This window comes from Gambusia affinis, linkage group LG17, assembly GCF_019740435.1.
Source record: "Gambusia affinis linkage group LG17, SWU_Gaff_1.0, whole genome shotgun sequence".
Lineage (NCBI taxonomy): Eukaryota > Metazoa > Chordata > Actinopteri > Cyprinodontiformes > Poeciliidae > Gambusia > Gambusia affinis.
The window spans coordinates 13,334,266-13,350,540 of NC_057884.1; the positions used below are offsets into that span (position 1 = coordinate 13,334,266).

The 16,275-nt window shown below is 37.2% G+C and overlaps 1 protein-coding gene across 3 annotated transcripts in view; it reads left to right on the forward strand.

Annotated features, from left to right (window-relative positions):
* The window catches only part of unc5cb (unc-5 netrin receptor Cb), a 144,453-nt gene that overhangs the window by 82,276 nt on the left and 45,902 nt on the right, over positions 1 to 16,275 (forward strand). For all 3 annotated transcript variants that reach the window (XM_044096282.1, XM_044096283.1, XM_044096284.1), the window contains exons 3-4: positions 4,950 to 5,093; positions 12,294 to 12,397. In XM_044096282.1, the coding sequence (XP_043952217.1) occupies positions 4,950 to 5,093; positions 12,294 to 12,397 (248 nt within the window). The remainder of the gene's footprint in view (positions 1 to 4,949; positions 5,094 to 12,293; positions 12,398 to 16,275) is intronic.

Genomic DNA, 16,275 nt, shown 5'->3' on the forward strand with positions numbered 1-16,275 from the left:
CAAAATCCCAGTGGGAAAACATGTTTCACCTTCAATCTTCACAAAGGTATAGCAATGTGTATCACAAAAAGATGATCAAGATGAAATTGTTTTTAAGTGGGGTAATAAAAACTGTTAGGGGTATGGACAAGAAAAGTACTCACAGTCCAATAGATTAAGAGAACCTTTATTTCAGTAATTGAAGGACAAAACCTGAGAAACAAAGAGAAATTAGCCAGTAAATTTGGTCTTCTAACAAAATAGCTTTTTCTGTGACTTTGTGGCAGAGCCATTTAGGTTTCGGGGGTCATCTTTTCTCTTATAGCTATTTCCTGCTATATGTTTCACGTGTAACTACAACTCATTTTGACAAGTGTAAAGGTCATAAAACATAGCTTTGACACTTTTGACAGTCCCAGTTTTGTTTTGTGAGTGCTGAAATGTTTTACCTCCCGGTGTCGAGGGCAGGTTATAGTATCTTTTGAACAAAATGAGCATTGATCCGAGCAAATGACCGGTAAATTAATTTCAAGCACCTCGTATAATATACACCAGAGACAGCTTGTCACTTCCTCTGAGAAACGAGGTGTATGATCAGACGGGAGTCCTCTTCATCTGGTCCGATAATGAGTGCCCATACTCCTCCCTCCTGCTTCTGCTCGTCTTTATTGACCGATGCTTCCTCCTCCTTCCTGACCAGTCTGATCAATAATGTTAGCCAGGCGCTAGCACTGAAGAGCGAGGCTAGCTCACATTTATAGTCACATTAATAATGAATTATTTTTAATAAAGTGCCCTGTGTCAGCCAGCTATGAATGGAGGCTGATGGCTGTAGTTGGATGAAGCAGCCCCTCATCATTAGTCCTGCTGGGGTTCACAATTACTTCAGCCCTTGTGGCTGTAAATTTAATGCTATGCTCTGTAGTGTTCTTAATTGTAATGATGTGCTACATAAAGTCAGGGTGACTTCACAGTTACAGGGGTATGAAAAAGTATTTGACCTCTTAAAAATACATTTTATGTTTGTTTGTGGTTTATATGAATATTAAAGAATTTTTATAATAAAAAAAAAGATAGCCAGAGTATACAAGTCAACCTGAAATTTGGTAATTAGCCCCCATATGAAAACTGTTTGGATCAATCTTTGTAGCAACAAAATACCCTCAAATCTCAATCATATCAAACTCAAAAATTTGAATAGGCTGGGTTAGTGTAACATGAAAACGCACCTTCCAAGAAGTTCCACTTTTTGTCTCAGCAGTTAACGGAATATTTCATAATATGAGACAATCTGCTGTTTTCTTTTTTGGTCAGCAGTGGTTCCGGCCTTGAAACGCTCTCATAAATGCCTTTCTTCTTGTTTAATCACAAACACTGAACTTAATTAAGGCAAGTGAGGTCTGCAGAGCTTTGGATGCTGTTCTTTTGAGACCTGTGATGAGTCACTGATGCACTTCTGAATTCATTTTTGTAGGTTGAACACTCCTGAGAAAGTCGCCCAAAACTATTGCATGTTTTCATCCATTGTGACTAATGGTGTTAACTATGGTTTATTTGAGCCCCAAAATCTGATAAACGGATTTGTAATTTTCCCAGACAGATAGATCATCTGTTCTTCTTTTTCTTTAGATCGAGGCAGATTGTGTTGCTATTCAAAATCTTTTAGTGCACTTGATTTGTGAGACATACTCCATTTAAGTGACTTCTTGATTCTGCTGTTCTGGCTGTAATCAGGTCTGGGTGCAGCTTGTGAACCTAGACTGAAATGTTGTTAATCACAGTTTGGTCTGACAAATCACGTGTAAATGCTTAAAGAAATCTTTATTAGCCAATAAAGCCAATGAAAGCCAAATTTCATCACTCCATAGCCATGCTGCTCAGCATTTGATAGAGTAATGAGTGCATATATATTCCCACTGAACCTGTCTTCCACACATCAGGAAATGAAAAGAAGGTCTCCCACCCCAGAGTGCATAGTGGGGTGACAGGGAGGTGGAGAGGCTGAAGAAAACAATGCAGAAGCTGGCTGCAGTGCATGAAATGTAAAGTGGAGCAGCGCACATGCCACCTTAAACAGACCACCCAAATTCTTAGGGCATGCTTGATATATACTTCAGTGTCTTAAAGATTATGTGTCAAGCAACAGCACTGCTGAAGAGACTGGATGAGCCTGAAACATCAATTCATGATTAAACAAGGGAGGACAGTCAGGTTAGTATGGAAAGCTTTTGTCCCTTAATAAATACAATTATCATCTAAAAACTATGTTAGATATTTATGTAGGTTACATTTGCCATATATGAAGACGTTTGGAATAGTCTTAAAGATTTAAATGTAAGAAAAATGCAAAATATGCAGAAATGTGTAGGAGGGCAAATATTTTTTGTCACAACATTATTTTTCACAGTTTTGCTTGTATTGTGTTAAAAGCGAAGCATATCTCAGAAAACTTAATCCAGGTTTAATTATGACTTTTAATGTATATTGATATTTGATCATCATGAGTATTTTAGTTAATCTATTACAACACAAGTAACATTTAAAAACAGACATGTTACTCAAATCCATGAATGTTTAACATAAAACTAAAAAAAGAGATGAGTTTCCCCAGTGTAAGCTTCAGACATCGAGTAGTTTGAGAGTACAATTATTTTCACTGCTGTTGATTTTTCCCGTTGCTGTTTAGAGACACTCCCACTGCTCAACATCCATCCTTGACATTATCAAGCTAACAAAACATTCTCTCAGGCAAGCACATTAGCATGCAACAGTACTTCCTTCCTTACAGTGGCACACACGTGTGGAAAAACGCAGAGGCAAATTGTGAGACTCCAGACATTGCTGCTCCCTTGCCTGTCGGCGCACTGCTTAAATTTTACATGAGGGCTAAGCTGGTGCGTTGGTTGTCAATGTGCCTGGTGTGTGTATCTGCTGGAACAAGTAGGCTGTGTTAATGCGATGAACCTGAAATAAAATGGCATGTTCATTTTTTAACCATCTGCTCTTATTGTATTTTCCATTCAGCCAGAACCTGACACTTTTCATATCTACTTGTTAAGCCAAACCCCTTCAACTAAAATGTGATCTCACACATTGGGTTTTAAACAAGAAAAAACTGAAATTACAATGATGTAGGCTTTTTACTTTATTTTGGGGGGCATTTAGATGTTTCACCTGATTCAACATGTTTGGAACTGGTGAAGCAATTCTTAAATTACTTTAAAATTAATCCCCCTTTGCTATGAATTTAGATTCTCAATGTGTCCTATATTAGCCCATCATGGTTGAGTTGACATCGAATAACTCTGTAATGAATTGGATTGCAAAATACAGAATGGATGCAGATAGGGACACAGATATCTCTATAATTTATTACACCAGTTCAGGGCCAAAATAATGTCCTATTGACAACAGTTACTTCCTGCTGCAATAAATCAGTATCAAGGATAACCTGATACCTGAAGAGTATGAAGAGTAATGATAACCTGAAGATAATATAGTCCTTTCCTAACCCTGGCCAAGGCCTAGGTATTTCTAAATTTAACTCAGAATTGCTGATGACTACATCATGCCAGTTTTGGAGCCTAAATCTTAGCAAAAAGGTAGTCACTACCATCAAAACAACAAATAAAATAGTGGTCTTTGAAAGCCTAGAAAATCTCGCCAGTATAATAAAAAAGATATGTTAAATTTATCTGTTGAGTCTAGCTTTCAAAAAGTCTAAAAACTAACTCTGCTGTCTTCCATCCTTATTCTCTGGTTGCCAAAGGTCACTTTTTGCATTACTTTGATGGAGTTTTGACAGGCACAAAAACACAATAAATCTCTCAGTGGAAAGAATAGTTTAAAAGCAATGTACACCACAGCAGTATGTTCCTCAGCTCAGCAGGGTTTGAATTAGATTTGCTACAACAGAAGCAAACTCTCTTTCATTGTTTTGTCACCTAACTAGGAAACCTTCAGCGGAGCAAGTGATCCACAAAATTAAAGGAATAATGAACCCACTGCTTCTTAACATGGCCTTTTTTATTATTATTATACCATCAGTGATGGTTATAGTACAGACTGACAATGATGGCGTAATATAATGTAACAAAATGTGTCCCAGTGGGAACTGGGAAAGATTAGAATGTCACAGTCCAGTTTTACCTCAGAGCTGACCATGAGCATAACCACTTCAGAAAAATTACATTAACTTATTTCCAACATGCTGCTCAACTTCTATATCTAAACTTAATATGTAGCTGTACATCCAAGGGATGAGGAGGAAGGGAAAATTCACAGTCTGGGTGTTATATATTAAAAAAAAATCTGCTAAAGTGTTGTAGCACATTTGAATATGAGCTTCCAGCTTAAATGCATGCAAAGTTCAAGCTCTGCTGGAGCTAAACCCCCCCCAACTAGAGCAAAATGGAACATATACAAACTTCTCTTTTTACCCTTAAATGTCCGCGGTTTAGTGCCCGTTCCTTAATATACATCCGAGCCATAAAAATGTGATTTGTGTTGAGCTGAAATGGAATTAAAGTGTTGATATCTTCTATGACTGTTTCTGTTAGGGAAACATATGATATCAATGGGCTTATATGTGCAAACACAGATGTAGGCAGAGTGTGGCAGCAGCAAAGTCCTCTGTAGCACTGCAGCTGTTGATAGAAGCATCTGTTCCAGGGCCAGTGTGTTTGTTTGTTTTTGTTTATTAGGTCCTGGCATCCAAATGAGCCCTAATCAGATGAGTTAGCAAACAGGATTGTGTTAGCTGTAACATCGAGAAGCCAACCCCCGCAGGGCCCAGACCAAAACAGCTCAGTACTCAGTCCAGACTGACCCTCCAAAATACCACAACGTCTGAGAGGAACGTGTTTTATTCCAAGTGATTTCTGATTTTCTTTCTTTTTTTTTTCTTATTAATCCTTTAAGGTTGAGTCAGTTTGTTCCTGCTCTCTAAACTTCCTCTGTTACCTCTGCAGGTCTGGTTGTGAGAGAGGCCAGCATAGAGATCACCCGGCAGCAGGTGGAGGAGTTGTTTGGGCCGGAGGACTTCTGGTGTCAGTGTGTGGCCTGGAGCTCCGCTGGGACCACCAAGAGCCGCAAAGCCCACGTCCGCATCGCCTGTGAGTTTATCTGTTATTATCCACTCCCTCATCTGTGCACTCCTCTCTAAGCACAATCTTGAACTTTCCAGACGGTTGATGTCCAACAAGCTGTTAAAAAGGCTTTTACTGACATGAAAGTTTAGAGAATCTGAATTGGTTTCATTGCACTCTGTATAATCGACGAGAAGAAAAAGCAAAAAGTGAAGAGGCAAAGCAGTGTTTATACACAGTAGAAGGCCTATATGGTTCCTATTTATGTCAGCATTCCGCCTTTTTTCCTCTTCCATGGCCCTCATTTGTTCCCTGACTGTGTGTTTGTCCTCCTTCTGAACAGCACAGCACAACTGTTTTCAAGTAATGAGAGACATTCTGCACTGGCCCCAAAGTTTAGGCTCATTTTAAGCTGTTCCCCAAAGGATGTTCTAGTGAGAATTTGAAAAGTAATGAAACCCCAGAAGACTGCGATGCGGTAAACAGAGTTTTTGTTATGCAGAGCTGTGACATCAAGGCAGCCTTTTTTGCAACACAATAAATTTTATGTAACACAACTTGCTCATGCATTGTTGTCAAAATGCTGCCTGAAGGCAAGTCTTTTTGTAGTATCAGTGAGATGCCTGAGCTTCCCAACCATCTGTCAGTCATTTTATGATCCATGACATTTTCTGCACAGGTTTTCTCCTTCTTCTCCTTTTGGCCAACGAGATTTACGCTTTTCATTTGATACATACTTCAATGACTTAATGGGCCTATCACAGTTGGGTCTTTGTTTACTCAGTGGAAGTAACACAGTACAACATTGAAATCAAACCTCTTAGCAATATCCTTCATTTAGTCAATTTGCAGTTTGGATGATTTTTTTTCACCAGAATATCTGATTTGTTCATTTTTCTTCTCAGGATAAAGTTACTCCAATGCAGTTGGACATAAAAAATTCAGATAATCTTGTTCTACATTGATATATTATTGACAATCTAGCAGTGGTTTGTTTTCTTCGATTTCATAAAATGATGATTGACCTGAACTCATTCTTCAAATTACTGAGTCAGTCCAGGACTTTCTTCTGGCTTCTACTTCAGTGATGATAATGAAAAGTTAAGCTGGCAACTCAATTCTACTTTTAAAATGAACTCATCTCCACCAAATTGGAACAGATGGCACAGTAAGGAGTCAACATCTGTGTTTTTCACCTGAGTCAGCCGGTTTAAACTTACTTAGCATTTGTCTCTCTCAGTTTGAGCCTTTTGAATTCTTTCCTTCATCTTTAAATTGTCATATACCTAAGTGTTTTTCGCCTGCTGTTTGCCCTCATTTCCCTCACAGTTTCCATCTAAATTTGTTGGGTTCTCTTTAGTTCAAGCACCAGCAACCCTTATTACTGCTTCTATAAGGCCAGCCTTTCGAATAGAGAATCACACTTCCCAGTCTCCCACCGAGCTCGTTCCCGCTGCTCCACCTCCTATAATCACCTGTGATGAGCGGCCTGCCAGCACTGCACCTATCCTTCAAATCACAATGGACCCCTTTTCCCCTCTCATTAGCTTCTGCTGAATGGATTAGCTCTTCTAGTGGGCTTTCTCTTTGGGCGGGCTTCTTGTTAGAGCCAGACTCCATCCCGTTAAGCTAATGGAAACTGGGGTTGTTTTCCTCTCCTCTCCCATCATCTAAACATATGCAGTTTAATCAGATAGTGAGTCAGAGCAAGTGCTGCTGCGCAAAAAGGTTGCCATGTTAAAAACAGAGCTTTCAGACTTGCAATGTAAAAAGGTTTTGCAGGAACATGTTGGAGTGCACAAAAAGTTCTTCTGATTAAATTTGTCTCAATTTTTGCGGTGCACGGATTGCCTACCAACTAAAAACAATTTACAGTCAGATTAATTAAAGTTAATTAAAAGTATGGAGAAGCGTAACTTTGTTTGCAGTTTTATTTTATTTTTTTTATTTCAGGTAAAAGCTGCTGACCAACATTTTATCCCTGAATTAGATTCAGATGTTGAACGTGTTCTGTGTCACTCCTAATCTGGACTCGTTCTAGCCGCTAATGATTTTCTCAGTGGGGAAAGAAACCGTGTCTGAAGTGTGAGGTTGGCGTAATTTAGTGAGACAAGTAGCCAAATACATCCACTTAAGGTAATGGTAGTCATATGTGTCTGTTTCTATGGAGCTGTGAGGTTTGAAATGTTTGTGTACAGAGCGACTCCCACAGGAATGCCAACTCAGCTGATCGTGCTCCCCGTCATTGGGCCGCAGGGCTGATCCAGGTTATGAGGTGTGAGGAGAGGAGAGACTGTAGACTAGAGGAATAGCTAAACTCCACATGCAGTAAACATCAAACTATTTTACAGTGGCTCGACATCCATGCCTCACAAACTATAACCCAGTTTTCAGATATTATAACAACATATTTCAATCTGTTTTCTTGGGATTCCATGTGATACACCAACACAAAGTAATGTGAACAATTGCAGACAGAAGTCATGTATTTATTAAGTACAAATCTATGTGCGATTTATTTTAGTGTAGAAAGGAAACAACATCAAGGGTCTCAGCAGACAGGGTAGGACCATGGACCATAAGAATGAAGCTTAAACTGGTGTTGGTTTATAAAATTACATCCCAATTATTGGACACCTCACTGAAAACTGTTCAATATATCATTCAAAAATAAATGACATTACTCCAAACTACCATGACGTGCCTATCCACTGAAACTGACACACCAGGGTAAGGAAAGCTTTCGTCAAAGAAGCAATTCCAGTGAAAGCATTTTGTCAAAAGGACAACTTTTATCCTGACTGTTCACAGATCTGGTCTTTATGGAAGAGTGGAAAGAAGAAAGCAATTATTATAAGAAGTATAGTTTAGATTTTACCTAAAGGGATGCAGTGGACACAGCAATTAAGTTATGGAAGGCACTATCGTCAGATGAGATCAGCAGAAAACTAACTGCACATTATCCTGAAAATCTAGACGGACTCAGAGCTGACCAGAGCTACTGTTTGATGATGTAGATTAACATGTTTAAAAGAAGAAAATGAAGTCAATGTGAAACTTATACTTAGCAAGTCTTAAAATTGCTGTTTCTATGTGTTCTCCTGACAATATGAAGTTTATGAAATGTGACAAAATGAGAAAATATTCCAGAGCTGTAAATACTTTTAAAAAGCTCTTAAAGTTAATTTTATTTTGTTTCACAACTGTGTATTTATGGCAACAAAACATTTTATTTTTTTTGTTTCTCCTGTCTGTTTCCTGTTCTTTGACTTGCACTTTGTCTTTTACTATGAAATATGTTGGGTCTACATTTAGGCCCTCTTGGGACCTTATCACCAGTAAGTGGCTGCCAGCTTTTATGGTTTACTCTAAAGCGGGCAGTGGCATGCTGAATCACTGCACACTGAGCAGTCATGAAGACTTCCATATGCTGTAATGCATTTATGTGAAGAAATCAAATTTGATTTATTAGATTTAGCTGTGCTGCATATGCAGTAAATCAAAATGTATCATCTAGAATGTGTGACTGTGTTGCCTCCTCACCTGTCACACCGTGTCTGTGCAGTCTTCTGTCTTTTAGAGGCAGTTTAAGCAGAAATCAATCTCTGCGTTGTTGTTCTGATTTAGCAGCATAACTTTTAGAACAAAACAGAAACTTTGATAGCCTCCTTTGCATGTTGTTTTCGTTCCCTTTTTTCTTCCTCTTATTGGAGACAAAAACAAATGATGCGTTTGTCCTTGGATAAAATTCCTTAAATCGTTTTTTCAAAGAGAACGCCTGTCTAGTTATTCCTTTTTCTTGTATTTCAATCAAAAAAAAAAGCCTTTTCAATTTATCATCCAGCCTTTCAGCTTTTTAAAACTCAGCTCAGTAATGTTTGGAATCAGAGCATATTCCCCGAAGGCATGCTTAAGTTGAACTGGAACAAGGACAGGAACTCATATTCAGTGTTTTGAACATCAAAATATATGTATTTTTTGGTTCCTCTGGGTCTTGTGTTTTAAAAAACAAAAACACACAAAAAAAACCCCAGTCAGATCTCTCTATTTTTATATAATGTATTCCTATTTAAAACTATTAAACTAAAGCACACATAAAAATTGTAAATGTTTCTCTAAAGTTTAAAGGTATATTTCTTTTATACTACTTCTGTTCTGCTCTCACAAGACACTCTATCATAATAGATATGGACATCTCTTTACATGCTTAGCCCAAGAGTTTCAGAGTTAAGAGGTTTATGTGCATTTTTGTCTAGAGCCCGTCATATGCCAAATGTTCAATCTGCATCACTGCTTCTCATTTAGGGCTTTTAGTTTTAGTCTCATATTTTAAAATATTGCACCATTATGAAGTCATCTAAGACAAAATCATTTGAATTTATGTCAACAGTCAATGTTGCATAGAATTTTGGGAAGATGAACATCAAGATAAATCTATTGCTGGAAAATAAAATGGATAAGTCTTTGTGTTTTACTGTTAATTGTTTAGTGAAACTCTTTTTTGAATATATGAATACTTTTATGCCAAACTTTAAAAATTATGTAAGCTAAAGTTTAATCAGTAATACTTTTATAACAAATTCATGTCAGATCATGATTTCTTGGTTAATGTCAAGTTGTCATAACAAAGACATTTTGAATGATGTCAACTTTGTATTAAAAGTATCATGATTCACCGAATGACGCTTTATGACAAAAGTCATAAATATTCATGAAGACTTACTCATGTTCATAACAGGTGTTATGTCATGTTTATGACAGTGTCATGACAGTCTTATTAACAACCTGTCAAATAAAGTGTTACCAAACTTCTATATGGACAAAAATCAAAGTCTCCAAGTAGTGGCACTGATCACAAAAAGAAACAAAAGTGAAGGATTTAATGTAAGGCTAAGAATGTGGCACATGTCCACATATACATTTTATCTAGGGCTGTAGAATATTAGGTTATATTGTATATATAAATCATACAATTTCTGATTAATGAACAGTTAAGTATTAATGTATTTAATACTACAAGCAAAGAGACCCCGAATGCATGGTGTATAAAAATTAGCTGGCACTTATGATAGATAAAACAGTTTTTTGTGATGTGCATAATGCTTATACTGTTGTAATATGATACATTTGAAATATGCTGTGCAGCCATAAAATAAGGATGTAAAAATATAAATATTTGGGCATCACTTGGCTCAGTGGCAAAGCAGGTGCTACATATACTGAGACTACAGTCCTTTTTACAGCTGTCCTGGGTTTGATTCCTGGTTCTGGTCTTGGTTACTGCATGTCTTCCCCTTCTCTCTCTGCCCTACTTCCTGTCCAGCTAGTATCTACTAATGGATAAAGGCTACCAGAGCCATAAAACATAAAAGAAGTCATATAAATAACCCTGAATAACACTTCTGAAGTAAAAATTTTTTATCAACAATTTCTGCACATTTTCATGCCGTTTATTATAAAACTAAGGAGGATAGAAACTGAATGCAGCATGACCTCGTTTACTTCTGGTCCTTGGAACACTGAGAAATCCAAGAGCTTAAATAAAAACATGATGAAGTGCTGGAAGCAGTGGGCAACAAAGAAACGCCGCTGCATTGTAAAGCAACAATTCTACCTGCATTGTAAATAAAAAAAACAAAACAAAAACCTAAATAGCGGTATTCAGTTCATAAGTACCAGCTTCTTTCTTCTTTAAAGTCAACATAGAATGGGCATCAGTAAAGACGAGGTTTAACTGCTTACTGTATCAAGGAATGTCAAGTTTCAAAGCTCGTTTTTTTTTTTTTTTCATTAACAAGGTTTGAAGTAGAGTTACACATTTCAGGCTTTTCCTGACAAATGCAAATTTCCAATTTCTCTAAGGTCTCACTTGTCAATTCCAGTTTTGACTGATTTGTATTTTTTCCTATGGACTATAACACATAAAAGATAAAACTGTGCTGCAGGTGATTTGATAGCAATATTCATTTTAAATCCAATTGAAAATGAAGAAACTAAGGATCATTCTCGGTAATGCATCACATCCCATCACTTTTACTGATTTACACTGAACTCAATAAATGCATCCAAGTTTAGCAAGGCATAGCATCCATTCATAAACACAAAATAGTGATTGTTCTTAGATTTGATGCATGTATCCATTGTCTATGCCCAATAAATTAGTCAAGACACAGGAATAGCCTGTACACTCAGGCCAAAGAACCATGCACAGACACACACATACTCCTGAGGGCAGTTTATAGAACTCAATTAACCTAATATGCATGTTTCTGTAGTAGTAAATCTGAAAAAGAGTGATTTTTCATCATTTGACGTGTCAATCATGTGGCAGAATCAAGTTCGCTGTCTTCTACTTTATTTTTTACTTCTGGTTCATCTCTAGTTTAGGTCTTTTTCATGAGATGCCAAAATGTTGCTTGTGAGAGTGCCAGGTGTTTTTATGACACTGCGGAGACAACTGACAATGAACAATCAACGCAAGTTGTCAAGGGCTGAAAATGAGGTCACCAGTTTCATTGAAAAGATGACAAAGTGGAAAAATTAAGATGAAAAAGAAGAAAAGCCAAAAGCTTGTCTCAGTAAAGAAATGAAGTGTACATGTGTCAACATAGCATGGGCATCATGGAGTATTTTGGAAGGATTTGCTAGATTTTATAATAAAAGTGCTATATTTCCCATATTTATATGCCTCTGCTGAGCTGCTGTTGCCTATGGTTTGCACTTCACTGTAAAATGTAGGATATGATACATTTTACAGTATCATAGAGCACAAATGCTCCTAATTCTTGGAGCATTTGTGCATAAATAGTCTATTTCTAATCCAGGAATTTGTAATTCTGGTTCTTGAGTGCGACAGTCCTGCAATCTATGGATGAATTCCTGCTCCAGTGTGCCTGAATCAAATAAATGCTTAATGACCAGGCCTTTCCAGAACTGGCTAACCCTCCCCTTATTACTCAGGTAATTTGGCCTTTTGACTGAGTTGTGTTGGAGCAGAAATGCATCCAAAAGTTGGAAGAGAGTGACACTCAAGTACTAAAGTTGCAAACAACAATCAGCAAGATGCAGTTTGTTTACATAATTTATTTTGGTGATAAAAATGGTTTCACTTTACTCAGCATTTATTCCTAACTTTATGTTAAAATATGTCACTACATCTACTTGTCAGTAACATACTGTGGAGTAGGTTCATGCTGATGCACAGTGTGCTTTGTCTGCTCCCTGCAGACCTGAGAAAGACATTTGATCAGGAGCCTCTGGGGAAGGAAGTGTTACTCGAGCAGGAAGTGTTGCTGCAGTGTCGCCCACCTGAAGGCATCCCAGCAGCCGAGGTAAGATTTAAAAGACATTTTTACTGAGCTGGTACACTTAAAAAAAACGTCTGAATAATGTCAGTGTTTTCTTTTTTTTTTTTTTTTTATAAAATACATTTTTTAAAAAAGTTCAGATATAGACGTGAGAAATAGAGGCAGTGGAGATTTTCTACACTAAGCTTGGCTGAAAGCTCCCACCTCAAATCCAGTAAACTGGCTTCTCTGTAAAGAGGTTTATGTGATTTTCACTGACTTTTTGGGGTCAGTTTCTGATTAAAAGTCAACATCATGTCTTATGTAATTTTTTCCAAATAACATTTAAAGGACTGCAAAAATGCCCTGTATTCATATTGCTGCATATTCATCTATTCAGTCTGTTCATTTTACAAGCAAATGTAAAACCACTGCGCATGTTTTTACATTTTTTTTATTTTTGTATTTACACTGGTGAAATACTTTTTTTTTTTTGCCCTAAAACAACACTGAACAAATCCGATGCAGCACAGTGCACAGATAATGACATTTTGCACCACTACATGGACTATTGAAGTGCTTAGTTTTTTTTTTTCCTGAATGCCAGCCAGTCACAGCAATTTGATGGAAAGACAATTATCTGCAGAGAGCACAAAAAAAAGAAGAAATGTGTCTTGGCAACCTTGGCTTCGCTAATATTTTCTCCTTTTCTTTAAGTGCTACAACTCTGTCTGAAAAGGCTCAGTCGAGATAGCAGGAACATAAAAATACAGAGTGGAAGTGTGGTTTGATGGGTTGAAGTTGGGGGTGCTAAACTCTTGAAGGCTGATTGACCCGGAAAAGCTAAGTTAAGTGAGTGGAACTGTGCAAAATTTATCCCTCTTAAAAGTGCTGACAAGCTGAGTGGACAGAAGTTGCGGGACTTGCCGTCTGTGTGCAACCCAGCATTCACTTTGGCTGCGATTCCTGCAAATCCGGAGTACGTGCATGGCTGTCTGAGTGAATTTATCCAACCTTTGAGTGCTCATTTGGAGTTTGGTCATGCTCCGACTATGTCTACTATGTTGGCCATGTGTTTTTGTTTTATGTTCTTTTTCTGGTAATATCATCGTTATACTTGTTGGACTTTCTTTTGGAAATTGAGCTAGAGTTATTTTACGGTAAGCAGCAGGAGATAAACTTTTTTATCTGTTCAACATTGTACAGTGTTTGATCTTTATTGTGGAACAGAATGTTGCAGTTTAACATTCAGTGAATTGTCAATGCATTCAGACCTCTTACACTTATGTTTGTGAGATTATAAAAACAAGTTAAGTTGGATTTTATTGTATTTCAACAGGATTTTTGTGATAAACCAGCACAAAGGGGTGCATAGCTGTAAAGTTAAAGGAAAATAAGTAATGGTGAACTGTTAAAAAAAAAAAAAAAATATCCCCAACTGATTTTTCCTACTTTCACTTTTTTAAAATCAAAGTTTCCAATCAGTACTGAGAGTAAATAGAAAACATCTGTTTTAAAGGATAATTAATCTTAATAATGATAACAACAGCCCTTAAATCAACCCCCAGAATTAATATTAATTGTTGAATTAACTGTGATTAAAACATTTAATCTAGTCAATGTAGCCCTCACTATTGACAAACCTGAGGAATAAATAAAGGGCTTAAACCTGCTTGATGACATAAAGTAGGCCAAATATCTGAAACAACAGCACATAATATCTTAATGTAAAGATATTTAATGCAAAATAAAGTATAGGTTATTGATCTATAAGTTTGGAAAAAATTACCAAGCCCTTCATAAGGCTTTGGGACTTCAACAAACAGAAAGAGCCATTTTCTACAAAAGTATAAAGATTAACTTTCCCTGGAGTGTTCAAATTCCAGCAGGATAAAAATCTCTAACTCATGCAGACAGATCAACAATGGAATAATATGGATCAATGCATAATAATTTTCTTCATGGCCCAGTCAAAGTCCAGTTCTAGATCAAACATAGAATCTGTTGCAAGATTTGAAAATTTAGGGTTACACAAAATCTGACCGCAGGTTACATATCCAAAAAGATGAATGGGCAGAGCTCCTTTGCTGTGTTTAAATATGTAATACTTGAAGTTATAGTTTCAGCAAAAGGAGGTTCTACAAAATATTGACTCAGGAGCTGAAAACAAGTTAACTAATCAGTTTGATTTGCATTTTGCAAGACATTTTAAAAACACTCCACAGAAATGCAATTAATAAAACCCAATTAATATTTTTTTTTTAAAGTTGATATGAATACTTTTGCTAGATATTTTACTCAGTGCTTCAGAAGCCAATAAAGTTGCTAAATATTGTTCCATGAGTCAATACTCTGACTGCTGACAGTTTTTTGTAACAAGCCTCGTTTTTGTGCACAAATTGGTGCTTAAAAGATTATTTTCACATGGTAATTTCCCCGTTTTACACTAGTGCCAGGTGATTTAGTGGGGGGGAAAAAAGGAATAACTAAAGGCTGCTTTTTCATCTGTGTTTGTGAGGCCTTTTTTTCTCACACAGGCTTGCCAAAGAGAAGCCTTGGAAAAAAGCAGATGGGGCTAAGGCTGTGGTTACATATGAATTTACAGAAAAAAATGCGGCTGCCGCTGCGACGGGAAGAGATCTGTCATATTTCACCCGCTCAAGACACACAAAATACAGAGAGGATGAAAGAAGCTGAAGGCAGAAGGAGGAGAGCTGTTATGGTTTTGTCAGGGCTTGATTCACTGGGATGTTGTCAGGCCTCCAGTGGGCTGTTGGTTCACTCAGTGGTTCCTTTGCAGGCCTTTGGCCAGTTACTGAGAGGCTGGAAGAAGGGCAGCCTGTGGTTGAGCTATAAAAGCATTGCTCCCACAGCACTTTTGGATTTTTTATGCAAACTGTATGTGACGGATTTTGTGCCGTGCATGAAAAGGACAATCAGGACATATACTTGTGCTGATTGTTTATTGTCAGGTGAACATCTTGTGTCACGACCAGGGAAAATAATTTTCCTAGTTGTTGATTGCACAATGTGACTATTGCTGACCAGCAGGTAGTTCGAGAGTCATTACTGGATTAAAAAGGAGAAATCAAAAGCTGTTTGGTTTCTCTTTCTTCAACATACAATGTGTTACTTGGAAACAAATGTTAATGTTTTAAAAATAGGGCTGCGGCATATTAGCATTCATGTACCAATGATGTTTGTGAATCAGTGTGCTGTGCAGCCCCCATGTTGTACAAAAATCATTTTCACCATTGATTTAGAGGTTTTTGTAATGCGAGCTGAATATAAAAACAATTAGTAAGAAGGCAACCGACTAACATAACCTTTGACGTTCATTTCATCGTCTGTTAAAGCTTCATTTGCTGCAACTTTGATTTTGTGACCTTGTGTAATGTTTGTCCCTCACGCAGCAATTAAACTCCTACTCAAAGGGTGGAACCAAAACATAGTGAAACAAGATCAATAGCAGAAGAAAACAAACGACAATGAGCTTTTGTTGTAGGAAATTTGGTGGGGCGACTTGCTATCTTTCATTTTTCAGGAAACCAACAGAAAAACATTTCTTTTTTGTTCTCCTCTTCTGAGTAGACAGTTGCTGAACCAGTGCAACATCCCTCCCTGCGAGACTGTACTCAAAAAATATAAATCGCTGGCTGGAAATCCATTCTTAAACTTACAAACTGTAGTAGGAATAAAACTGCAAAAGTGTAAGTAGGTTCAAGCAGAGTACATTCAGGGACATGGAGATGTTGTGGCTCAGGTAGAGACAAAATAAGACAGTTCAGAATCTAGCAAAAATAGAAATAGAGATATACAGAAAGAGGAAACATGTTTAGCAAAATCACTGACGTGAACAAAAATACTAAATAGATGCATTTACAACAAAACTAAGTCCATAGCTTTCTCTCACTTTTAGTAAA